The following is a 26,731-nucleotide window of genomic DNA, read 5'->3' as shown; positions in this document are numbered from 1 at the left end:
CAACTAAAGGCGTGATACAGTTTCCCATCTTGGGTGCACAGCGCACATCTCGGCTGAGCCTTCTGTCAGCTGGATACATCCGTATTCATTGTGGTACAACTCCAAGAGGGGGACTCGTGTGTGTGTGTGTGTGTGTGTGTGTGTGTGTGTGTGTGTGTGTGTGTGTGTGTGTGTGTGTGTGTGTGTGTGTGTGTATGTATATATGTGTATATATATATATATATATATATATATATATATATATATATATATATATATATATATATATATATATATATATATATATATGTATGTATGTATGTATGTATGTATGTATATATATATATATATATATATATATATATACACACACACATACCACAGAATATTTCTCTACTTTGTGGTTTTCCATAGGAAAATGGAGATTGTTGCAGTTAAAAAAAAAAAATAAAAAAAAACCCAATCCTAGAAGGATTTGTCTTGATGACGCACAGTGTCCCTCAGACTGCTACAGAACCACGTCACCAGGATTTTTTCCCAGATAAGAGTAAGATGTGCATTGTAGATATGAAATTCAATAAGCTCCGGCTGCACTTGGACTGGTACAATTGCAGGAATAAATCACTTTGACTATAATTGGTTCCAAGGACTCTGTAAACAAAGCCCTTGAGGACTTCCAATATAAAAAGCATAAAAACAGATAAAAAGTAGTAATTCCCTACCAGTATTTCCAGCTTGTACAATATGGCCAGCTCCCGCATATCCCTGAAAGGCTGCAGTAGGTACTGGTGGAACTGGGTTGCCACGGTAACTAGTTCCATAAAAGCTTCGTCTTCTTCCTCATAAACTTTAAGTAAAGACATCATTTTGTCGGCATTTTTGTGCTGATGAAGAATCTAAAACAAAAAAAAAAAATTAAAAACACATTAGCATAATTAATAGCTCACAAACTTGTGCTTCAACAGGGTAATAGCTCACAAGGCGCCACAATGACTACAAGGTTTCCCTATGGGACGGAAAATTGACGGCAAAGTTGGATTTTTTCTTAATGACTGCAATTATTATTTCAGTTACAAGATTTTCAACTTCCAATTGTCTTCACCAGGGCAGATTTATACACCAGTCTTGGGGAGAGGGGGAAAGGGAAAAAAAAAAAAAAAAAAGTTGTGGGGAGGGGATTCTGGAATGCTAGTAATCTTCATAGGTTAGGTCTTTACCTTCAGGTGTTTTATTAGGGATTTTTACGTATGAAAAAATAACATAAAATGACAGATCTTCCCCTATCCATAATGTTAATCATACACTGCACAGCGCTGCCTTCTGTGAGATGTCCATGATATTCAGACACCCATAGACTTGTACGGGGAATTGACGGTCTCATGACCGACTGATGGTTGGGAAAGATGATCGCATAGGTCCAATTTCGGATCGCCAATCGCACTGACATCCTGGCCGATGTGTTGTCAGAGGCTTTCCCACACACAGGAACGCTCAGCAGAGCCATCGCTCTTGCATATGGCAGGGGATAGGATGGCTGTAGGAAGCATTGCTCAGCAGACAGCCATCTAGTGTGTATGGTCAGCATTAATGGGCTACTTGCTGTAGATTTAATCATCTCCTGCTGATATAATCACCATTTGGTCATTACTGAGCTAGTAAGCCTGCTGTCCGTGTGTACTGGGTTCTACTCTTCTCATCCCCCGGGCAGTAGAAATCATGTTCTCAGCTCCTCCTAATCTCTGCACAAAGGTGTCAATGGGGTCATACTAGCCATAATGGAGAGGACCATGTTAGGTGGGATAGACTGCGGAAATGAAGGAGCCTTAACCTTTCAAATAAGGCCCTTTTTACTAATACCAACGCGTTTCGGCACTAAAAAAAAAAAAAAAAAGGGTGTCAGTCTAGCGCTCAAACACTAATAATAAACCTGATCTGGAATGCCAAGGATCCTTCATTCCCGCACCTAAAGTGATACTCTCCATTTTGGTTAATACATCTCTTGACAAATTTTTCCTCCAGTCACGGGGCAGCGGCTTTAGGCCACGTTCAGTATTTGGTCAGTTTTTTACCTCAGTATCTGTACTCCAAAATCAGGAGGAGAAAAATCCAGAAGTGGTGGCGGGTTTCTATTACACTTTCACTTACAAATACTAATGTAAAAGAAAAGCCAAATACATATAGTGTGACCGTGGCCTTACATGCTTCAATAGGTATTGTGCCGGCACACAACACCTTTAGGCGAGAGCCATGACTGCTTTCGTTTATCTGATGGCACTGCCCCATTTGTGTGCCCTTCCATCCTTTCTCAAGCTCTTCATGAGGTTTTACTACCAGACATGGGCCAAAAGAGGGTCTGATTGGCTGGATTATGCGAATAGGTCACAAAAAGGAATAGAATAGTGAATGTCGATGACATTTATCCATCCCACATGACCCAGTAAAAGCATATCCATTACACAGATGCAAAAACGTCCATGTTAGAAAGAAGGTAAGTGGCCACTGTATGTCATTACAGGTATGTGATAATGGACATGTTCTAGGGACATGACAGCAACCGATTTTTGCAGACATAACAATTCAGTGACATAGGAAACTGAACATGGTCTTGTAAATGATTAATATCTGATGTTAATAAAGATTGCACAGGGATGACAAGTGAGGGGAAAGAAAAAAAAAAAAAATTTTGCCCCACTTCTGGATGGAACTTGTTTTTTTCATACATTCTTGTGAACACAATGGCTGAGCTTCAAGTCTACTGCAGGCCTATGGCAACCCATCAATCACGTCACTGGGGGTGGTGAGAGATGATGTGTGCATTGGCAGTGATGTAATTTAACTGTCGCTGCCATCTACTGTATATGGTTGACAGCTACAGTGGCAGGCCAGCTACAGTCACAGCTGTAGGACACAGAGGCCTGCGATACAATATAACTAGCATCTGCCCTGTGTGGAGGAAGCTCATCTCCTGACTTACAGTTACAGTAAATCCAGATGCGCAAAAGTGTTAAACATAAAAAAAAAATTAAAAATTACTGTATGCAAATTACACTATGGAAGCCTATGGTGACATAATTAACGCATCCATTACAGCCTCTTAAAGGGGTGGCGCCCTCAGACAGGGAATAGGAGTCCACAGGGAGACACTGAGGACACGCTGCTCAGTGTTTCTACTGTAAGACAGGCTGTATGATCGCATCATGCAACCATGCAGCCTGCCATCTAAATGGAGCAGAGCTGGACCCGTCCTGGGATAAATGGATTAGAAGCATCTCTGTGGAAAGGTGAGGAATATTGTGGTTTTTATTTTTAACTCTTTTGCAGATGACAAGTGTGTCAGTGGAATGGGCGAGGTCGTAAGTATGGTTTAATTAAGATTTATTAAAGGAGTGTGTCATTCTTTCAATTAAAGGACCTTTTTCAGGGTGTCTGTTTTCATACAATGTGACTGTAGTTGGCCCGGTACACCACTACATGCCCGCACCGTCATCACGGCCTCCTTGGCCCGGCACACCACTACATGCCCGCACCGTTCTCACGGCCTCCTTGGCCCGACACACCACTACATGCCCGCACCGTCATCACGTCCTCCTTGGCCCGACACACCACTACATGCCCGCCCAGTCCACACGGCCTCTTTGGCCCGGCACACCACTACATGCCCGCACCGTTCTCACGGCCTCCTTGGCCCGGCACACCACTACATGCCCGCACCGTTCTCACGGCCTCCTTGGCCCGGCACACCACTACATGCCCGCACCGTTCTCACGGCCTCCTTGGCCCGGCACACCACTACATGCCCGCACCGCTCTCACGGCCTCCTTGGCCCGGCACACCACTACATGCCCGCACCGTCCTCAAGGCCTCCTTGGCCCGGCACACCACTACATGCCCGCACCGTTCTCACGGCCTCCTTGGCCCGACACACCACTACATGCCCGCACCATTCTCACGGCCTCCTTGGCCCGGCACACCACTACATGCCCGCACCGTTCTCACGGCCTCCTTGGCCCGACACACCACTACATGCCCGCACCGTCCTCACGGCCTCCTTGGCCCGGTACACCCCTACATGCCCGCACCGTCCTCACGGCCTCCTTGGCCCGACACACCACTACATGCCCGCCCCGTCCTCACGGCCTCCTTGGCCCGGCACACCACTACATGCCCGCACCGTTCTCACGGCCTCCTAGGCCCGACACACCACTACATGCCCGCACCGTTCTCACGGCCTCCTTGGCCCGACACACCACTACATGCCTGCACCGTCCTCACGGCCTCCTTGGCCCGGTACACCCCTACATGCCCGAACCGTCCTCACGGCCTCCTTGGCCCGACACACCACTACATGCCCGCCCCGTCCTCACGGCCTCCTTGGCCCAGCACACCACTACATGCCCGCACCGTTCTCACGGCCTCCTTGGCCCGGCACACCACTACATGCCCGCACCGTTCTCACGGCCTCCTTGGCCCGGCACACCACTACATGCCCGCACCGTCCTCACAGCCTCCTTGGCCCGGCACACCACTACATGCCCGCACCGTTCTCACGGCCTCCTTGGCCCGGTATATCACTACATGCCCGCACCATAATCATGGCCTCCTTGGCCCGGCACACCACTACATGCCCGCACCGTTCTCACGGCCTCCTTGGCCCGGCACACCACTACATGCCCGCACCGTCCTCACGGCCTCCTTGGCCCGGTACACCCCTACATGCCCGCACCGTTCGCACGGCCTCCTTGGCCCGGCACACCACTACGTGCCCGCATCGTCCTCACAGCCTCATTGGCCCGGTATATCACTATATGCCCGCACCGTTCTCACGGCCTACTTGGCCCGGCACACCACTACATGCCCGCACCGTTCTCACGGCCTCCTTGGCCCGGTATATCACTATATGCCCGCACCATTCTCACGGCCTCTTTGGCCCGGTATACCACTACATGCCTGCACCGTTCTCACGGCCTCCTTGGCCCGGTATATCACGATATGCCCGCACCGTTCTCACGGCCTCCTTGGCCCGGTACACCCCTACATGCCCGCACCGTTCTCACGGCCTCCTTGGTCCGGCACACCACTACATGACCGCACCGTCCTCACGGCCTCCTTGGCCCGGTACACCCCTACATGCCCGCACCGTTCTCACGGCCTCCTTGGCCCGGCACACCACTACATGCCCGCACCGTTCTCACGGCCTCCTTGGCCCGGCACACCACTACATGCCCGCACCGTTCTCACGGCCTCCTTGGCCCGGCACACCACTACATGCCCGCACCGTCCTCACGGCCTCCTTGGCCCGGTACACCCCTACATGCCCGCACCGTTCTCACGGCCTCCTTGGCCCGGCACACCACTACATGCCCGCACCGTTCTCACGGCCTCCTTGGCCCGGTATATCACTATATGCCCGCACCATTCTCACGGCCTCCTTGGCCCGGTATACCACTACATGCCCGCACCGTTCTCACGGCCTCCTTGGCCCGGTATATCACTATATGCCCGCACCGTCCTCACAGCCTCCTTGGCCCGGCACACCACTACATGCCCGCACCATTCTCACGGCCTCCTTGGCCCGGCACACCACTACATGCCCGCACCGTTCTCACGGCCTCCTTGGCCCGACACACCACTACATGCCCGCACCGTTCTCACGGCCTCCTTGGCCCGGCACACCACTACATGCCCGCACCGTTCTCACGGCCTCCTTGGCCCGGTATATCACTATATGCCCGCACCACTCTCACGGCCTCCTTGGCCCGGTATACCACTACATGCCCGCACCGTTCTCACGGCCTCCTTGGCCCGGTATATCACTATATGCCCGCACCGTCCTCACAGCCTCCTTGGCCCGGCACACCACTACATGCCCGCACCGTTCTCACGGCCTCCTTGGCCCGGCACACCACTACATGCCCGCACCGTCCTCACGGCTTCCTTGGCCCGGTACACCCCTACATGCCCGCACCATTCTCACGGCCTCCTTGGCCCGGTATACCACTACATGCCCGCACCGTTCTCACGGCCTCCTTGGCCCGGTATATCACTATATGCCTGCACCGTTCTCACGGCCTCCTTGGCCCGGTATATCACGATATGCCCGCACCGTTCTCACGGCCTCCTTGGCCCGGTACACCCCTACATGCCCGCACCGTTCTCACGGCCTCCTTGGTCCGGCACACCACTACATGACCGCACCGTCCTCACGGCCTCCTTGGCCCGGTACACCCCTACATGCCCGCACCGTTCTCACGGCCTCCTTGGCCCGGCACACCACTACATGCCCGCACCGTTCTCACGGCCTCCTTGGCCCGGCACACCACTACATGCCCGCACCGTTCTCACGGCCTCCTTGGCCTGGCACACCACTACATGCCCGCACCGTCCTCACGGCCTCCTTGGCCCGGTACACCCCTACATGCCCGCACCGTTCTCACGGCCTCCTTGGCCCGGCACACCACTACATGCCCGCACCGTTCTCACGGCCTCCTTGGCCCGGTATATCACTATATGCCCGCACCATTCTCACGGCCTCCTTGGCCCGGTATACCACTACATGCCCGCACCGTTCTCACGGCCTCCTTGGCCCGGTATATCACTATATGCCCGCACCGTCCTCACAGCCTCCTTGGCCCGGCACACCACTACATGCCCGCACCATTCTCACGGCCTCCTTGGCCCGGCACACCACTACATGCCCGCACCGTTCTCACGGCCTCCTTGGCCCGACACACCACTACATGCCCGCACCGTTCTCACGGCCTCCTTGGCCCGGCACACCACTACATGCCCGCACCGTTCTCACGGCCTCCTTGGCCCGGTATATCACTATATGCCCGCACCATTCTCACGGCCTCCTTGGCCCGGTATACCACTACATGCCCGCACCGTTCTCACGGCCTCCTTGGCCCGGTATATCACTATATGCCCGCACCGTCCTCACAGCCTCCTTGGCCCGGCACACCACTACATGCCCGCACCGTTCTCACGGCCTCCTTGGCCCGGCACACCACTACATGCCCGCACCGTCCTCACGGCTTCCTTGGCCCGGTACACCCCTACATGCCCGCACCGTTCTCACGGCCTCCTTGGCCCGGCACACCACTACATGCCCGCACCGTTCTCACGGCCTCCTTGGCCCGACACACCACTACATGCCCGCACCGTTCTCACGGCCTCCTTGGCCCGGCACACCACTACATGCCCGCACCGTTCTCACGGCCTCCTTGGCCCGGTATATCACTATATGCCCGCACCGTTCTCACGGCCTCCTTGGCCCGGTATATCACTATATGCCCGCACCGTTCTCACGGCCTCCTTGGCCCGGCACACCACTACATGCCCGCACCGTTCTCACGGCCTCCTTGGCCCGGTATATCACTATATGCCCGCACCATTCTCACGGCCTCCTTGGCCCGGTATACCACTACATGCCCGCACCGTTCTCACGGCCTCCTTGGCCCGGTATACCACTACATGCCCGCACCGTTCTCACGGCCTCCTTGGCCCGGCACACCACTACATGCCCGCACCGTTCTCACGGCCTCCTTGGCCCGGTACAGCCCTACATGCCTGCACCGTTCTCACGGCCTCCTTGGCCCGGCACACCACTACACCCGCACCGTCCTCACGGCCTCCTTGGCCCGGTACACCCCTACATGCCCGCACCGTCCTCACGGCCTCCTTGGCCCGACACACCACTACATGCCCGCACCGTTCTCACGGCCTCCTTGGCCCGACACACCACTACATGCCCGCACCGTTCTCACGGCCTCCTTGGCCTGGTATATCACTATATGCCTGCACCGTTCTCACGGCCTCCTTGGCCCGGCACACCACTACATGCCCACACCGTCCTCACGGCCTCCTTGGCCCGGTACACCCCTACATGCCCGCACCGTTCTCACGGCCTCCTTGGCCCGGTACACCCCTACATGCCCGCACCGTCCTCACGGCCTACTTGGCCCGGCACACCACTACATGCCCGCACCGTCCTCACAGCCTCCTTGGCCCGGTATATCACTATATGCCCGCACCATTCTCACGGCCTCCTTGGCCCGGTATACCACTACATGCCCGCACCGTTCTCACGGCCTCCTTGGCCCGGCACACCACTACATGCCCGCACCGTCCTCACGGCTTCCTTGGCCCGGTACACCCCTACATGCCCGCACCATTCTCACGGCCTCCTTGGCCCGGTATACCACTACATGCCCGCACCGTTCTCACGGCCTCCTTGGCCCGGTATATCACTATATGCCTGCACCGTTCTCACGGCCTCCTTGGCCCGGTATATCACGATATGCCCGCACCGTTCTCACGGCCTCCTTGGCCCGGTACACCCCTACATGCCCGCACCGTTCTCACGGCCTCCTTGGTCCGGCACACCACTACATGACCGCACCGTCCTCACGGCCTCCTTGGCCCGGTACACCCCTACATGCCCGCACCGTTCTCACGGCCTCCTTGGCCCGGCACACCACTACATGCCCGCACCGTTCTCACGGCCTCCTTGGCCCGGCACACCACTACATGCCCGCACCGTTCTCACGGCCTCCTTGGCCCGGCACACCACTACATGCCCGCACCGTCCTCACGGCCTCCTTGGCCCGGTACACCCCTACATGCCCGCACCGTTCTCACGGCCTCCTTGGCCCGGCACACCACTACATGCCCGCACCGTTCTCACGGCCTCCTTGGCCCGGTATATCACTATATGCCCGCACCATTCTCACGGCCTCCTTGGCCCGGTATACCACTACATGCCCGCACCGTTCTCACGGCCTCCTTGGCCCGGTATATCACTATATGCCCGCACCGTCCTCACAGCCTCCTTGGCCCGGCACACCACTACATGCCCGCACCATTCTCACGGCCTCCTTGGCCCGGCACACCACTACATGCCCGCACCGTTCTCACGGCCTCCTTGGCCCGACACACCACTACATGCCCGCACCGTTCTCACGGCCTCCTTGGCCCGGCACACCACTACATGCCCGCACCGTTCTCACGGCCTCCTTGGCCCGGTATATCACTATATGCCCGCACCATTCTCACGGCCTCCTTGGCCCGGTATACCACTACATGCCCGCACCGTTCTCACGGCCTCCTTGGCCCGGTATATCACTATATGCCCGCACCGTCCTCACAGCCTCCTTGGCCCGGCACACCACTACATGCCCGCACCGTTCTCACGGCCTCCTTGGCCCGGCACACCACTACATGCCCGCACCGTCCTCACGGCTTCCTTGGCCCGGTACACCCCTACATGCCCGCACCGTTCTCACGGCCTCCTTGGCCCGGCACACCACTACATGCCCGCACCGTTCTCACAGCCTCTTTGGCCCGACACACCACTACATGCCCGCACCGTTCTCACGGCCTCCTTGGCCCGGCACACCACTACATGCCCGCACCGTTCTCACGGCCTCCTTGGCCCGGTATATCACTATATGCCCGCACCGTTCTCACGGCCTCCTTGGCCCGGTATATCACTATATGCCCGCACCGTTCTCACGGCCTCCTTGGCCCGGCACACCACTACATGCCCGCACCGTTCTCACGGCCTCCTTGGCCCGGTATATCACTATATGCCCGCACCATTCTCACGGCCTCCTTGGCCCGGTATACCACTACATGCCCGCACCGTTCTCACGGCCTCCTTGGCCCGGTATACCACTACATGCCCGCACCGTTCTCACGGCCTCCTTGGCCCGGCACACCACTACATGCCCGCACCGTTCTCACGGCCTCCTTGGCCCGGTACAGCCCTACATGCCTGCACCGTTCTCACGGCCTCCTTGGCCCGGCACACCACTACACCCGCACCGTCCTCACGGCCTCCTTGGCCCGGTACACCCCTACATGCCCGCACCGTCCTCACGGCCTCCTTGGCCCGACACACCACTACATGCCCGCACCGTTCTCACGGCCTCCTTGGCCCGACACACCACTACATGACCGCACCGTTCTCACGGCCTCCTTGGCCTGGTATATCACTATATGCCTGCACCGTTCTCACGGCCTCCTTGGCCCGGCACACCACTACATGCCCACACCGTCCTCACGGCCTCCTTGGCCCGGTACACCCCTACATGCCCGCACCGTTCTCACGGCCTCCTTGGCCCGGTACACCCCTACATGCCCGCACCGTCCTCACGGCCTACTTGGCCCGGCACACCACTACATGCCCGCACCGTCCTCACAGCCTCCTTGGCCCGGTATATCACTATATGCCCGCACCATTCTCACGGCCTCCTTGGCCCGGTATACCACTACATGCCCGCACCGTTCTCACGGCCTCCTTGGCCCGGTATATCACTATATGCCCGCACCGTTCTCACGGCCTCCTTGGCCCGGCACACCACTACATGCCTGCACCGTTCTCACGGCCTCCTTGGCCCGGTACACCCCTACACGCTCGCACCGTTCTCACGGCCTCCTTGGCCCGGCACACCACTACATGCCCGCACCGTCCTCACGGCCTACTTGGCCCGGCACACCACTACATGCCCGCTCCGTTCTCACGGCCTCCTTGGCCCGGCACACCACTACATGCCCGCACCGTTCTCACGGCCTCCTTGGCCCGACACACCACTACATGCCCGCACCGTTCTCACGGCCTCCTTGGCCCGGCACACCACTACATGCCCGCACCGTTCTCACGGCCTCCTTGGCCCGACACACCACTACATGCCCGCACCGTTCTCACGGCCTCCTTGGCCTGGTATATCACTATATGCCCGCACCGTTCTCACGGCCTCCTTGGCCCGACACACCACTACATGCCCGCACCGTTCTCACGGCCTCCTTGGCCTGGTATATCACTATATGCCCGCACCGTTCTCACGGCCTCCATGGCCCGGCACACCACTACATGCCCGCACCGTTCTCACGGCCTCCTTGGCCCGACACACCACTACATGCCCGCACCGTTCTCACGGCCTCCTTGGCCTGGTATATCACTATATGCCCGCACCGTTCTCACGGCCTCCTTGGCCCGGCACACCACTACATGCCTGCACCGTTCTCACGGCCTCCTTGGCCCGACACACCACTACATGCCCGCACCGTTCTCACGGCCTCCTTGGCCCGACACACCACTACATGCCTGCACCGTCCTCACGGCCTCCTTGGCCCGGTACACCCCTACATGCCCGAACCGTCCTCACGGCCTCCTTGGCCCGACACACCACTACATGCCCGCCCCGTCCTCACGGCCTCCTTGGCCCGGCACACCACTACATGCCCGCACCGTTCTCACGGCCTCCTTGGCCCGGCACACCACTACATGCCCGCACCGTTCTCACGGCCTCCTTGGCCCGGCACACCACTACATGCCTGCAACGTTCTCACGGCCTCCTTGGCCCGGCACACCACTACATGCCCGCACCGTCCTCACAGCCTCCTTGGCCCGGCACACCACTACATGCCCGCACCGTTCTCACGGCCTCCTTGGCCCGGTATATCACTACATGCCCGCACCATAATCACGGCCTCCTTGGCCCGGCACACCACTACATGCCCGCACCGTTCTCACGGCCTCCTTGGCCCGGCACACCACTACATGCCCGCACCGTCCTCACGGCCTCCTTGGCCCGGTACACCCCTACATGCCCGCACCGTTCGCACGGCCTCCTTGGCCCGGCACACCACTACGTGCCCGCATCGTCCTCACAGCCTCATTGGCCCGGTATATCACTATATGCCCGCACCGTTCTCACGGCCTACTTGGCCCGGCACACCACTACATGCCCGCACCGTTCTCACGGCCTCCTTGGCCCGGTATATCACTATATGCCCGCACCATTCTCACGGCCTCCTTGGCCCGGTATACCACTACATGCCCGCACCGTTCTCACGGCCTCCTTGGCCCGGTATATCACTATATGCCTGCACCGTTCTCACGGCCTCCTTGGCCCGGTATATCACTATATGCCCGCACCGTTCTCACGGCCTCCTTGGCCCGGTACACCCCTACATGCCCGCACCGTTCTCACGGCCTCCTTGGTCCGGCACACCACTACATGACCGCACCGTCCTCACGGCCTCCTTGGCCCGGTACACCCCTACATGCCCGCACCGTTCTCACGGCCTCCTTGGCCCGGCACACCACTACATGCCCGCACCGTTCTCACGGCCTCCTTGGCCCGACACACCACTACATGCCCGCACCGTTCTCACGGCCTCCTTGGCCCGGCACACCACTACATGCCCGCACCGTTCTCACGGCCTCCTTGGCCCGGTATATCACTATATGCCCGCACCATTCTCACGGCCTCCTTGGCCCGGTATACCACTACATGCCCGCACCGTTCTCACGGCCTCCTTGGCCCGGTATATCACTATATGCCCGCACCGTCCTCACAGCCTCCTTGGCCCGGCACACCACTACATGCCCGCACCATTCTCACGGCCTCCTTGGCCCGGCACACCACTACATGCCCGCACCGTTCTCACGGCCTCCTTGGCCCGACACACCACTACATGCCCGCACCGTTCTCACGGCCTCCTTGGCCCGGCACACCACTACATGCCCGCACCGTTCTCACGGCCTCCTTGGCCCGGTATATCACTATATGCCCGCACCATTCTCACGGCCTCCTTGGCCCGGTATACCACTACATGCCCGCACCGTTCTCACGGCCTCCTTGGCCCGGTATATCACTATATGCCCGCATCGTCCTCACAGCCTCCTTGGCCCGGCACACCACTACATGCCCGCACCGTTCTCACGGCCTCCTTGGCCCGGCACACCACTACATGCCCGCACCGTCCTCACGGCTTCCTTGGCCCGGTACACCCCTACATGCCCGCACCGTTCTCACGGCCTCCTTGGCCCGGCACACCACTACATGCCCGCACCGTTCTCACGGCCTCCTTGGCCCGACACACCACTACATGCCCGCACCGTTCTCACGGCCTCCTTGGCCCAGCACACCACTACATGCCCGCACCGTTCTCACGGCCTCCTTGGCCCGGTATATCACTATATGCCCGCACCGTTCTCACGGCCTCCTTGGCCCGGTATATCACTATATGCCCGCACCGTTCTCACGGCCTCCTTGGCCCGGCACACCACTACATGCCCGCACCGTTCTCACGGCCTCCTTGGCCCGGTATATCACTATATGCCCGCACCATTCTCACGGCCTCCTTGGCCCGGTATACCACTACATGCCCGCACCGTTCTCACGGCCTCCTTGGCCCGGTATACCACTACATGCCCGCACCGTTCTCACGGCCTCCTTGGCCCGGCACACCACTACATGCCCGCACCGTTCTCACGGCCTCCTTGGCCCGGTACAGCCCTACATGCCCGCACCGTTCTCACGGCCTCCTTGGCCCGGCACACCACTACATGCCCGCACCGTTCTCACGGCCTCCTTGGCCCGGTATATCACTATATGCCCGCACCGTTCTCACGGCCTCCTTGGCCCGACACACCACTACATGCCCGCACCGTTCTCACGGCCTCCTTGGCCTGGTATATCACTATATGCCTGCACCGTTCTCACGGCCTCCTTGGCCCGGCACACCACTACATGCCCGCACCGTCCTCACGGCCTCCTTGGCCCGGTACACCCCTACATGCCCGCACCGTTCTCACGGCCTCCTTGGCCCAGTACACCCCTACATGCCCGCACCGTCCTCACGGCCTACTTGGCCCGGCACACCACTACATGCCCGCACCGTCCTCACAGCCTCCTTGGCCCGGTATATCACTATATGCCCGCACCATTCTCACGGCCTCCTTGGCCCGGTATACCACTACATGCCCGCACCGTTCTCACGGCCTCCTTGGCCCGGTATATCACTATATGCCCGCACCGTTCTCACGGCCTCCTTGGCCCGGCACACCACTACACGCCCGCACCGTTCTCACGGCCTCCTTGGCCCGGTACACCCCTACACGCTCGCACCGTTCTCACGGCCTCCTTGGCCCGGCACACCACTACATGCCCGCACCGTCCTCACGGCCTACTTGGCCCGGCACACCACTACATGCCCGCTCCGTTCTCACGGCCTCCTTGGCCCGGTACACCCCTACATGCCCGCACCGTTCTCACGGCCTCCTTGGCCCGGCACACCCCTACATGCCCGCACCGTTCTCACGGCCTCCTTGGCCCGGCACACCCCTACATGCCCGCACCGTTCTCACGGCCTCCTTGGCCCGGCACACCCCTACATGCCCGCACCGTTCTCACGGCCTCCTTGGCCCGGCACACCACTACATGCCCGCACCGTTCTCACGGCCTCCTTGGCCCGGCACACCCCTACATGCCCGCACCGTTCTCACGGCCTCCTTGGCCCGGCACACCCCTACATGCCCGCACCGTTCTCACGGCCTCCTTGGCCCGGCACACCCCTACATGCCCGCACCGTTCTCACGGCCTCCTTGGCCCGGCACACCCCTACATGCCCGCACCGTTCTCACGGCCTCCTTGGCCCGGCACACCCCTACATGCCCGCACCGTTCTCACGGCCTCCTTGGCCCGGCACACCACTACATGCCCGCACCGTTCTCACGGCCTCCTTGGCCCGGCACACCCCTACATGCCCGCACCGTTCTCACGGCCTCCTTGGCCCGGCACACCCCTACATGCCCGCACCGTTCTCACGGCCTCCTTGGCCCGGCACACCACTACATGCCCGCACCGTTCTCACGGCCTCCTTGGCCCGGCACACCCCTACATGCCCGCACCGTTCTCACGGCCTCCTTGGCCCGGCACACCCCTACATGCCCGCACCGTTCTCACGGCCTCCTTGGCCTGGTATATCACTATATGCCTGCACCGTTCTCACGGCCTCCTTGGCCCGGCACACCACTACATGCCCGCACCGTCCTCACGGCCTCCTTGGCCCGGTACACCCCTACATGCCCGCACCGTTCTCACGGCCTCCTTGGCCCAGTACACCCCTACATGCCCGCACCGTCCTCACGGCCTACTTGGCCCGGCACACCACTACATGCCCGCACCGTCCTCACAGCCTCCTTGGCCCGGTATATCACTATATGCCCGCACCATTCTCACGGCCTCCTTGGCCCGGTATACCACTACATGCCCGCACCGTTCTCACGGCCTCCTTGGCCCGGTATATCACTATATGCCCGCACCGTTCTCACGGCCTCCTTGGCCCGGCACACCACTACATGCCCGCACCGTTCTCACGGCCTCCTTGGCCCGGTACACCCCTACACGCTCGCACCGTTCTCACGGCCTCCTTGGCCCGGCACACCACTACATGCCCGCACCGTCCTCACGGCCTACTTGGCCCGGCACACCACTACATGCCCGCTCCGTTCTCACGGCCTCCTTGGCCCGGTACACCCCTACATGCCCGCACCGTTCTCACGGCCTCCTTGGCCCGGCACACCCGTACATGCCCGCACCGTTCTCACGGCCTCCTTGGCCCGGCACACCCCTACATGCCCGCACCGTTCTCACGGCCTCCTTGGCCCGGCACACCCCTACATGCCCGCACCGTTCTCACGGCCTCCTTGGCCCGGCACACCACTACATGCCCGCACCGTTCTCACGGCCTCCTTGGCCCGGCACACCCCTACATGCCCGCACCGTTCTCACGGCCTCCTTGGCCCGGCACACCCCTACATGCCCGCACCGTTCTCACGGCCTCCTTGGCCCGGCACACCCCTACATGCCCGCACCGTTCTCACGGCCTCCTTGGCCCGGCACACCCCTACATGCCCGCACCGTTCTCACGGCCTCCTTGGCCCGGCACACCCCTACATGCCCGCACCGTTCTCACGGCCTCCTTGGCCCGGCACACCACTACATGCCCGCACCGTTCTCACGGCCTCCTTGGCCCGGCACACCCCTACATGCCCGCACCGTTCTCACGGCCTCCTTGGCCCGGCACACCCCTACATGCCCGCACCGTTCTCACGGCCTCCTTGGCCCGGCACACCACTACATGCCCGCACCGTTCTCACGGCCTCCTTGGCCCGGCACACCCCTACATGCCCGCACCGTTCTCACGGCCTCCTTGGCCCGGCACACCCCTACATGCCCGCACCGTTCTCACGGCCTCCTTGGCCCGGCACACCCCTACATGCCCGCACCGTTCTCACGGCCTCCTTGGCCCGGTACACCCCTACATGCCCGCACCGTTCTCACGGCCTCCTTGGCCCGGTACACCACTACATGCCCGCACCGTTCTCACGGCCTCCTTGGCCCGGCACACCACTACATGCCCGCACCGTTCTCACGGCCTCCTTGGCCCGGCACACCACTACATGCCCGCACCGTTCTCACGGCCTCCTTGGCCAGGCACACCCCTACATGCCCGCACCGTTCTCACGGCCTCCTTGGCCCGGTACACCCCTACATGCCCGCACCGTTCTCACGGCCTCCTTGGCCCGGCACACCCCTACATGCCCGCACCGTTCTCACGGCCTCCTTGGCCCGGCACACCCCTACATGCCCGCACCGTTCTCACGGCCTCCTTGGCCCGGCACACCACTACATGCCCGCACCGTTCTCACGGCCTCCTTGGCCCGGCACACCCCTACATGCCCGCACCGTTCTCACGGCCTCCTTGGCCCGGCACACCCCTACATGCCCGCACCATTCTCACAGCCTCCTTGGCCCGGCACACCCCTACATGCCCGCACCGTTCTCACGGCCTCCTTGGCCCGGCACACCACTACATGCCCGCACCGTTCTCACGGCCTCCTTGGCCCGGCACACCCCTACATGCCCGCACCGTTCTCACGGCCTCCTTGGCCCGGCACACCCCTACATGCCCGCACCGTTCTCACGGCCTCCTTGGCCCGGCACACCCCTACATGCCCGCACCGTTCTCACAGCCTCCTTGGCCCGGCACACCCCTACATGCCCGCACCGTTCTCACAGCCTCCTTGGCCCGGCACACCCCTACATGCCCGCACCGTTCTCACGGCCTCCTTGGCCCGGCACACCCCTACATGCCCGCACCGTTCTCACGGCCTCCTTGGCCCGGCACACCCCTACATGCCCGCACCGTTCTCACGGCCTCCTTGGCTCGGCACACCCCTACATGCCCGCACCGTTCTCACGGCCTCCTTGGCCCGGCACACCCCTACATGCCCGCACCGTTCTCACGGCCTCCTTGGCTCGGCACACCCCTACATGCCCGCACCGTTCTCACGGCCTCCTTGGCCCGGCACACCCCTACATGCCCGCACCGTTCTCACGGCCTCCTTGGCCCGGCACACTTGCTCCTCCAGGCTTTTCTTGCGGAATTCGTGCAGGTTCTCGAAGTATTTCTCTGCGTCCTCCACGTCCTCCGGGAACAGCACGTCCAGCACGATCTGGCGGCCGCACTCCTCTATGGCGGCGCCCAGGTACCGCTCCAGGGTCCGGCACACCGCGTCCACCTCCTCCGAGCTGCCCTCCCAGGACGGGGCATTGGGGAACAGCAGCGTCCACAGGCTGCCGGCGGGGAGCTGGGCCGGGAGGCGGGGGAAGCAGGGCTGCAGGCGGCTGCACACGGAGCTCAGCTGCCGGTGGATGTGCTCCAGGTCCTGCACGGTGTACAGCCCGGCCCAGCTGCTCTGCTCCCCGTCCTCACCCTCCCGCCGCTTCCTCCGCTGCGCCGTCCGGTTGTGGCAGGTCACCGCGAACTTGCTGTCCACCTGGTTCCAGGCCACGATGAAGCCCATCTTATACTGCTCCGGCTCCAGGAAGACGTTGGGGCGCACCGCCACCCAGCCGTCCAGACTGTCCATCCGCTCCCCGTCCATAGGTGCGAGCCCCGCCGTCACAGCTCCGGGGGCGCCGCATGGAAACACGACCTCTGGACACAGCAGTGGGGGAGGCGCAGCCGGGACTTTCCTCCTCACTTGTCATAGGCTGATGATAAGTGACGTCAGTAGCCGGCATCACGAGGTGCAGTCATGTGACTGCACTGATACACCTGACAGTCATAAAAATAGGCTCTGTGATAAGTATTAAAACCTTATCATGTGTCAGACCACTGTAATAGAGTGCAGGGTTGAGTATGTCACCACGGAACTGGAACGCCCCAGAGTCCTGGTTCATTGCAGTAATGTTATTCTTCCACCAGGGGGAGTGATGTTATGTTTGAAGGCAATGAAGGAGCTTTTCTGTCCAGGTACCACAACCACACACACACTTCCCACTCCAGCCACCAGGGGGAGCAAAGCTTCTATCTACTAGGCCACTCCTCACACTTGGGTAAAACTGGTGGGTTGGGGAGAAAGTTAGTCAGAGTTCCTGGCTAGGGACCGACAAGGAAAGGTCTCCAGGTCGAGCTGGCTAGGGTGATCTCTAGTCAGATCCAGACTGCGGTCTGAGGAGGACGAGGGTACACGGAGCTGCGCCTGCATCCCATGCGGCAGCATCCTAGGAAAGGACACGAAAGGAAGTGTGTTGCAGTGAGTGAGCAACGAAGTCATAGCAACAGGAGTGAAACATCAGAGGGAGACCAGCTAGAAGCAGGCTGCCTCTTTCTGAAGCGCAGGACCGGTAGCCAGAACACCGAGGGAGTAAAGAGCTCTATGCCGTTACTTCAGAGACTGGCAGGACAGTTAATTCCACGTTAACTGCCCGACCATTTACACAGGAGGCACGGTGGCAACTTGTGGGGTCGGGGTGTCTCTAGGGTCCCTATAAAAAGCCTCAGGCCACCGGTCATACGTGTTTTGTTCTATCCGACCACGGGGAACAGTGAGAGGAGTAACAACAGTGAGGACCTTATTGGAGCTTATGCAAGTAGGGACCTACTGTATTACTGTGCGCTAGGGGAAGGCTACTGAATTCCACTCTGGATTTGCCTTCAGACCGGCCGGACTCTGCCTACCCTGTGGTCCCTACCCTGGACTGTGGATGCTGAAGCCTTCAGTAAAGGTAAAGAGACTGCACCCATTGTGTCCTCGTTATTCACTGCGCCTTACATCATCCACCATCTACACTTTGGGAAGCCCTGGGGACATACTTCACCTGTGGGAAGGTATACCATCTAGCTGCCATAACATCACCCCAGCGGACCCCTAAGCAGCGTCGGTCACCCTGACCGGATACCACAGGTGGTGTCACAAACATTATCCCTTTAAAGACCTTTCCCCCACCATTTCAACAACGGACCTCTCGAGGGCCACGGACCGGGTCAGCCACCGTGACATCCCCGTTGACTACAGAAGGGCCCGGCACCGAGTTCCCCACGGCCCACGGGGGCGCTCCAAAACAGACAGACCAACTGTTGAGGGGAATTTAGTAACAGGAGTAAGATTCTCCTCGCAGGGAGTAAACGGGGTTAATATAGATAAAGTAAACAGTTAAGCGGAATCGAAATGGTTAACGAATGTTCTTGTAACTTATCAGTCCAGGGTGGTCCTGACTGGAGGGTCCTTATTCCAACGTGGGTACAGTCACCAGCAGCGCTTGAAGATCCTGAAATCTCTCCTCTGTCTCCTGGAAACTGGAGACTCCGGGGTTAAGTCTTTGCAGTCTTTTCTCCCAGTGAAGCTGGAAGCAGGAAGTAACACAGCCACTCTACTGCGAGTCTCTGTATATTAGCCTGGCAGTCTTTCTACAGTAGCAATGCTACACACACACACGGACCAGTTTACTTGTCACGCTCAGGGGTCCTGGCTTGTCAGTGCGGTCACCGGGGCTGCGCGCTCAGGTCGCTGCCAGGGGATACGTCTTCTCTGATTACGGAGGCTTCCAAGTCCACACTCTCACATCCAGCCTTCACTACGGCTGGTATCTCAGCCTCAGTGCCCTCACGGGGAGCACTCTCTTTCGGGGAGCGCGGTGCTGCAGCCTGCTCTCTCTCTGGCGCGCTGTCCCCTCTGTCCCGCGAGCTCTGCTCTCCCGCTCTTTTCTGACCACACCCCTCTCTCTTCCTCTCTGCTCTCAGCAATTACTTGGTCCCTTCTGTCCAGGGCAGAAAGTCTTCCCCCCAACAACCCAGCTGTCTGACTAAGCGGTTCCAGGTAAGGAGCAGGGAAAGCAACCTCCTTACACCACCTCAGTGTAAATGGGTGCAGAGCAGGACAGGGTGTCTGTATGGAAGATCAGAGCCGCATATGCCATGAAGTGAGGCACCGTATTTTTCAGAGTATGAGACACACTCTTTTTTTCACCAAATTTGAGAGTAAACTGGAGGTGCATCTTATAGTCCAAATGTAGCTAAGGAGTGGAGCGAGGCTGCGGGCCCTGGGATGGGAGGAGGAGGTGTCCAGGCAGAGCAAGACTGCGGGCCCAGGGCTGGGAGGAGGGGGTGTCCCGGCTGTGCGAGTGTTATGATCTGGTGGCCTAGGAGCAGCATGAGACGTACTCTGGAGAAGGTGGTACCTGTACTGACCGCAAACCCTGAACTTAACAGCGCAACTAGAAGTAGCCGTGGGGGGTACCTAACACTCCCTAGACCCCTCGACACAGCCTAAGAACTAACTACCCCCTAAAGACAGAAACAGAAAACTATCTTGCCTCAGAGAAAATCCCCAAAGGATAGACAGCCCCCCACAAATATTGACTGTGAGAGGAGAGGGAAATAACATACACAGACATGAAATCAGGATTTAGCATAGGAGGCCATACTAGCTAAAAAGAAAGAATAGGACAGAGTACTATGCGGTCAGTATTAAAACACTAGAAAATATCCACCACAGAAAATACAAATCACCACATCTGACTAAAGACATGGAGGGTATATCTGCATCTCCAGAGATACTGCTTGACTGCAAAAAATCCTTCACAGACAAAGCTGAACAAGACAAAACATGAAAATGCACTGAACTATAAGGCCCACAGCATGTGGACAGCAAAAACAAAGCCAGGACTTATCTTTGTAGAAAAGCACAGCACACAGGAGAGACCAGTAAGAGATGTGAATCCTCCAAAAACAAAGGACATCGGATGTCGAGTCCATATGGGTCGAAATTCATGGAGGGAAAAATGGTAACAAAATTCTCATTGGGGTCTGTTACAAACCCCCAAATATAACAGAAACCATGGAAAGTCTACTTCTAAAGCAGATAGATGAAGCTGCAACCCATAATGAGGTCCTGGTTATGGGGGACTTTAACTACCCGGATATTAACTGGGAAACAGAAACCTGTGAAACCCATAAAGGCAACAGGTTTCTGCTAATAACCAAGAAAAATTATCTTTCACAATTGGTGCAGAATCCAACCAGAGGAGCAGCACTTTTAGACCTAATACTATCTAATAGACCTGACAGAATAACAAATCTGCAGGTGGTCGGGCATCTAGGAAATAGCGACCACAATAGTGTACAGTTTCACCTGTCTTTCACTAGGGGGACTTGTCAGGGAGTAACAAAAACACTGAACTTTAGGAAGGCAAAGTTTGACCAGCTTAGAGATGCCCTTAATCTGGTAGACTGGGACAATATCCTCAGAAATAAGAATACAGATAATAAATGGGAAATGTTTAAGAACATCCTAAATAGGCAGTGTAAGCGGTTTATACCTTGTGGGAATAAAAGGACTAGAAATAGGAAAAACCCAATGTGGCTAAACAAAGAAGTAAGACAGGCAATTAACAGTAAAAAGAAAGCATTTGCACTACTAAAGCAGGATGGCACCATTGAAGCTCTAAAAAACTATAGGGAGAAAAATACTTTATCTAAAAAACTAATTAAAGCTGCCAAAAAGGAAACAGAGAAGCACATTGCTAAGGAGAGTAAAACTAATCCCAAACTGTTCTTCAACTATATCAATAGTAAAAGAATAAAAACTGAAAATGTAGGCCCCTTAAAAAATAGTGAGGAAAGAATGGTTGTAGATGACGAGGAAAAAGCTAACATATTAAACACCTTCTTCTCCACGGTATTCACGGTGGAAAATGAAATGCTAGGTGAAATCCCAAGAAACAATGAAAACCCTATATTAAGGGTCACCAATCTAACCCAAGAAGAGGTGCGAAACCGGCTAAATAAGATTAAAATAGATAAATCTCCGGGTCCGGATGGCATACACCCACGAGTACTAAGAGAACTAAGTAATGTAATAGATAAACCATTATTTCTTATTTTTAGGGACTCTATAGCGACAGGGTCTGTTCCGCAGGATTGGCGCATAGCAAATGTGGTGCCAATATTCAAAAAGGGCTCTAAAAGTGAACCTGGAAATTATAGGCCAGTAAGTCTAACCTCTATTGTTGGTAAAATATTTGAAGGGTTTCTGAGGGATGTTATTCTGGATTATCTCAATGAGAATAACTGTTTAACTCCATATCAGCATGGGTTTATGAGAAATCGCTCCTGTCAAACCAATCTAATCAGTTTTTATGAAGAGGTAAGCTATAGGCTGGACCACGGTGAGTCATTGGACGTGGTATATCTCGATTTTTCCAAAGCGTTTGATACCGTGCCGCACAAGAGGTTGGTACACAAAATGAGAATGCTTGGTCTGGGGGAAATTGTGTGTAAATGGGTTAGTAACTGGCTTAGTGATAGAAAGCAGAGGGTGGTTATAAATGGTATAGTCTCTAACTGGGTCGCTGTGACCAGTGGGGTACCGCAGGGGTCAGTATTGGGACCTGTTCTCTTCAACATATTCATTAATGATCTGGTAGAAGGTTTACACAGTAAAATATCGATATTTGCAGATGATACAAAACTATGTAAAGCAGTTAATACAAGAGAAGATAGTATTCTGCTACAGATGAATCTGGATAAGTTGGAAACTTGGGCTGAAAGGTGGCAGATGAGGTTTAACAATGATAAATGTAAGGTTATACACATGGGAAGAAGGAATCAATGTCACCATTACACACTGAACGGGAAACCACTGGGTAAATCTGACAGGGAGAAGGACTTGGGGATCCTAGTTAATGATAAACTTACCTGGAGCAGCCAGTGCCAGGCAGCAGCTGCCAAGGCAAACAGGATCATGGGGTGCATTAAAAGAGGTCTGGATACACATGATGAGAGCATTATACTGCCTCTGTACAAATCCCTAGTTAGACCGCACATGGAGTACTGTGTCCAGTTTTGGGCACCGGTGCTCAGGAAGGATATAATGGAACTAGAGAGAGTACAAAGGAGGGCAACAAAATTAATAAAGGGGATGGGAGAACTACAATACCCAGATAGATTAGCGAAATTAGGATTATTTAGTCTAGAAAAAAGACGACTGAGGGGCGATCTAATAACCATGTATAAGTATATAAGGGGACAATACAAATATCTCGCTGAGGATCTGTTTATACCAAGGAAGGTGACAGGCACAAGGGGGAATTCTTTGCGTCTGGAGGAGAGAAGGTTTTTCCACCAACATAGAAGAGGATTCTTTACTGTTAGGGCAGTGAGAATCTGGAATTGCTTGCCTGAGGAGGTGGTGATGGCGAACTCAGTCGAGGGGTTCAAGAGAGGCCTGGATGTCTTCCTGGAGCAGAACAATATTGTATCATACAATTAGGTTCTGTAGAAGGACGTAGATCTGGGTATTTATTATGATGGAATATAGGCTGAACTGGATGGACAAATGTCTTTTTTCGGCCTTACTAACTATGTTACTATGTTACTATGTAAAGGACAACTGGCACTGACTAAAGGATCAAGCAGGACTAAATAGCTGAGTCCAAATTGCAAAAAGTGAACACACCTGATAAATGCTGCGATCCAAGGACAGCAGCACTACCACTCATAACCACCGGAGGGAGCCCAAGAGCAGAATTTACAACAGTATTCCCCCCCCCCTTGAGGAGGGGTCACAGAACCCTTACCAGAGCCCCCAGGCTGATCAGGACGAACCAAATGAAAGGCACGAACCAAATCGTCAGCATGAACATCGGAGGCAACAACCCAAGAATTATCCTCCTGGCCATAACCCTTCAATTTGACCAGATACTGAAGCCTCCGCCTCGAAAAACGAGAATCCAAAATCTTCTCAACCACATACTCCAACTCCCCATCAATCAACACCGGGGCCGGAGGATCAACAGAGGGAACAACGGGCACCACATACTTCCGCAACAAAGATCTATGGAAAACATTATGGATGGAAAAAGAGGCTGGAAGGGCCAAACGAAAAGACACTGGATTGATAATCTCAGAAATTCTATAAGGACCAATAAACCAAGGCTTGAACTTAGGGGAAGAAACTTTCATAGGAACAAGACGGGAAGACAACCAGACCAAATCCCCAACCCGAAGCCGGGACCCAACACACCGGCGACGGTTAGCAAAACGCTGAGCCTCCTCCTGAGACAACACCAAATTGTCCACCACATGAGCCCAAATCTGCTGCAGCCTGTCAACCACAGAATCCACACCAGGACAATCAGAAGGCTCAACCTGCCCTGAAGAAAAACGAGGATGAAAACCAAAATTACAAAAAAAAGGCAAAACCAAGGTAGCAGAACTAGCCCGATTATTAAGGGCAAACTCGGCCAATGGCAAGAAAGCCACCCAATCATCCTGATCAGCAGACACAAAGCATCTCAAATAAGTTTCCAAAGTCTGATTAGTTCGCTCGGTTTGGCCATTTGTGTGAGGATGAAATGCGGAATAAAAAGACAAATCAATGCCCAGCCTAGCACAAAAGGCCCGCCAAAACCTAGCAACAAACTGGGAACCTCTGTCGGACACAATATTCTCCAGAATGCCATGCAAATGAACTACATGCTGAAAAAACAACGGAACCAAATCAGAAGAGGAAGGCAATTTAGGCAAAGGTACCAAATGAACCATCTTAGAAAACCGGTCACAAACCACCCAGATAACAGACATCCTCTGGGAAACCGGAAGCTCTGAAATAAAATCCATAGAAATATGCGTCCAAGGTCTCTCAGGGACCGGCAAAGGCAGAAGCAACCCACTAGCGCGGGAACAGCAAGGCTTAGCCCGCGCACAAATCCCACAGGACTGCACAAAAGAACGCACATCCCGCGACAAAGAAGGCCACCAAAAGGACCTACCAATCAAATCTCTGGTACCAAAAATCCCAGGATGGCCAGCCAACACAGAACAATGAACCTCAGAAATCACTTTACTAGTCCATCTATCAGGAACAAAACAGCTTCCCCACTGGACAGCGGTCAGGTTTATTAGCCTGAAATTCCTGAAGAACCCGTCGTAAATCAGGGGAGATGGCAGAAAGAATCACCCCTTCCTTCAGAATGCCGACTGGCTCAAGAACCCCAGGGGAATCAGGAAAAAAACTCCTAGAGAGGGCATCCGCCTTAACATTCTTAGTACCAGGAATGTACGAGACCACAAAATCAAAACGGGAGAAAAACAGGGAACATCAAGCCTGTCTAGGATTCAGCCGTTTGGCAGACTCGAGGTAAATCAGATTCTTATGATCGGTCAGGACCACAATACGGCGCTTGGCCCCCTCAAGCCAATGTCGGCGCTCCTCAAATGCCCACTTCATAGCCAACAACTCCCGATTGCCGACATCATAATTGCGTTCCGCAGGCGAAAACTTCCGAGAAAATAAGGCACACGGTTTCATCAAGGAACCATCAGAATTCCTCTGAGACAAAACGGCCCCTGCCCCAATCTCAGACGCGTCAACCTCAACCTGAAATGGGAGAGAAACATCCGGCTGACGCAACACAGGGGCAGAAGTAAATCGGCGTTTAAGCTCCTGAAAGGCAGAAACAGCCGCGGAGGACCAATTCGTCACATCAGCGCCTTTCTTCGTCAAATCGGTCAGAGGTTTAACCACACTGGAGAAGTTGGCAATGAAACGACGATAAAAATTAGCAAAGGCCAAGAATTTCTGAAGACTCTTCACAGATGTGGGCTGAATCCAATCAAGAATGGCCTGAACCTTAACCGGATCCATTTCTATAGATGGGGGAGAAAAAATGAAGCCCAAAAAAGAAACCTTCTGCACTCCAAAGAGGCACTTCGACCCCTTCACAAATAAAGCATTACGGAGGATCAGAAATACCATCCTGACCTGTTTCACATAAGACTCCCAATCCTCGGAAAAAATCAAAATATCATCCAAATATACAACCATGAATTTATCAAGATAACTCCGAAAGATATCATGCATGAAGGATTGGAACACACATGGGGCATTAGAGAGTCCGAATGGCATCACAAGGTATTCAAAATGGCCTTCGGGCGTATTAAATGCAGTTTTCCATTCGTCACCCTGCTTAATACGAATAAGATTATATGCCCTGTTATGAACTGGTGATTTAGAACCCCAATGGACCTGGTGGTTACAAGCACAGAAAATGACCTGATAGTTACCAATAACATAGGACGAGCTCCGAGACGTGGGAACTCTGCTGACCGCAATCCCTAATCCTATCACACCACACTAGAGGTAGCCGTGGAGCGCTCCTGACCAAACCTAGGCGCCTCGGCACAGCCTGAGAAGCTAGCTAGCCCTGAAGATAGAAAAATAAGCCTACCTTGCCTCAGAGAAATTCCCCAAAGGAAAAGGCAGCCCCCCACATATAATGACTGTGAGTAAAGATGAAAATACAAACACAGAGATGAAATAGGTTTTAGCAAAGTGAGGCCCGACTTACTGAATAGACCGAGGATAGGAAACATAGCTTTGCGGTCAGCACAAAAACCTACAAACAACCACGCAGAGGGTGCAAAAAGACCCTCCGCACCAACTAACGGTACGGAGGTGCTCCCTCTGCATCCCAGAGCTTCCAGCAAGCAAGACAAACCAATATAGCAAGCTGGACAGAAAAAATAGCAAACAAAAGTAACACAAGCAGAACTTAGCTTATGCAGGGAAAACAGGTCACAAGACGATCCAGGAGAGAGCAAGACCAAT

General features: G+C 55.9%; 1 protein-coding gene across 1 annotated transcript in view; it reads right to left on the bottom strand.

The window, feature by feature from the left end:
- The window catches only part of WHAMM (WASP homolog associated with actin, golgi membranes and microtubules), a 64,823-nt gene extending 47,009 nt beyond the window's left edge, over window positions 1-17,814 (bottom strand). The window contains exons 1-2 of the mRNA XM_069766084.1: window positions 17,165-17,814; window positions 702-875 (exon numbers count right to left, since the gene is read on the bottom strand). Coding sequence (XP_069622185.1) covers window positions 702-875; window positions 17,165-17,722 — 732 coding nt within the window. The 5' untranslated portion in view covers window positions 17,723-17,814. The remainder of the gene's footprint in view (window positions 1-701; window positions 876-17,164) is intronic.
- Between the last annotated feature and the right edge of the window lie 8,917 nt (window positions 17,815-26,731).

The sequence above is a fragment of the Ranitomeya imitator genome, chromosome 4, assembly GCF_032444005.1.
Source record: "Ranitomeya imitator isolate aRanImi1 chromosome 4, aRanImi1.pri, whole genome shotgun sequence".
Classification (NCBI taxonomy): Eukaryota; Metazoa; Chordata; class Amphibia; order Anura; family Dendrobatidae; genus Ranitomeya; species Ranitomeya imitator.
This window is presented reverse-complemented; position numbering and strand designations above follow the sequence as displayed.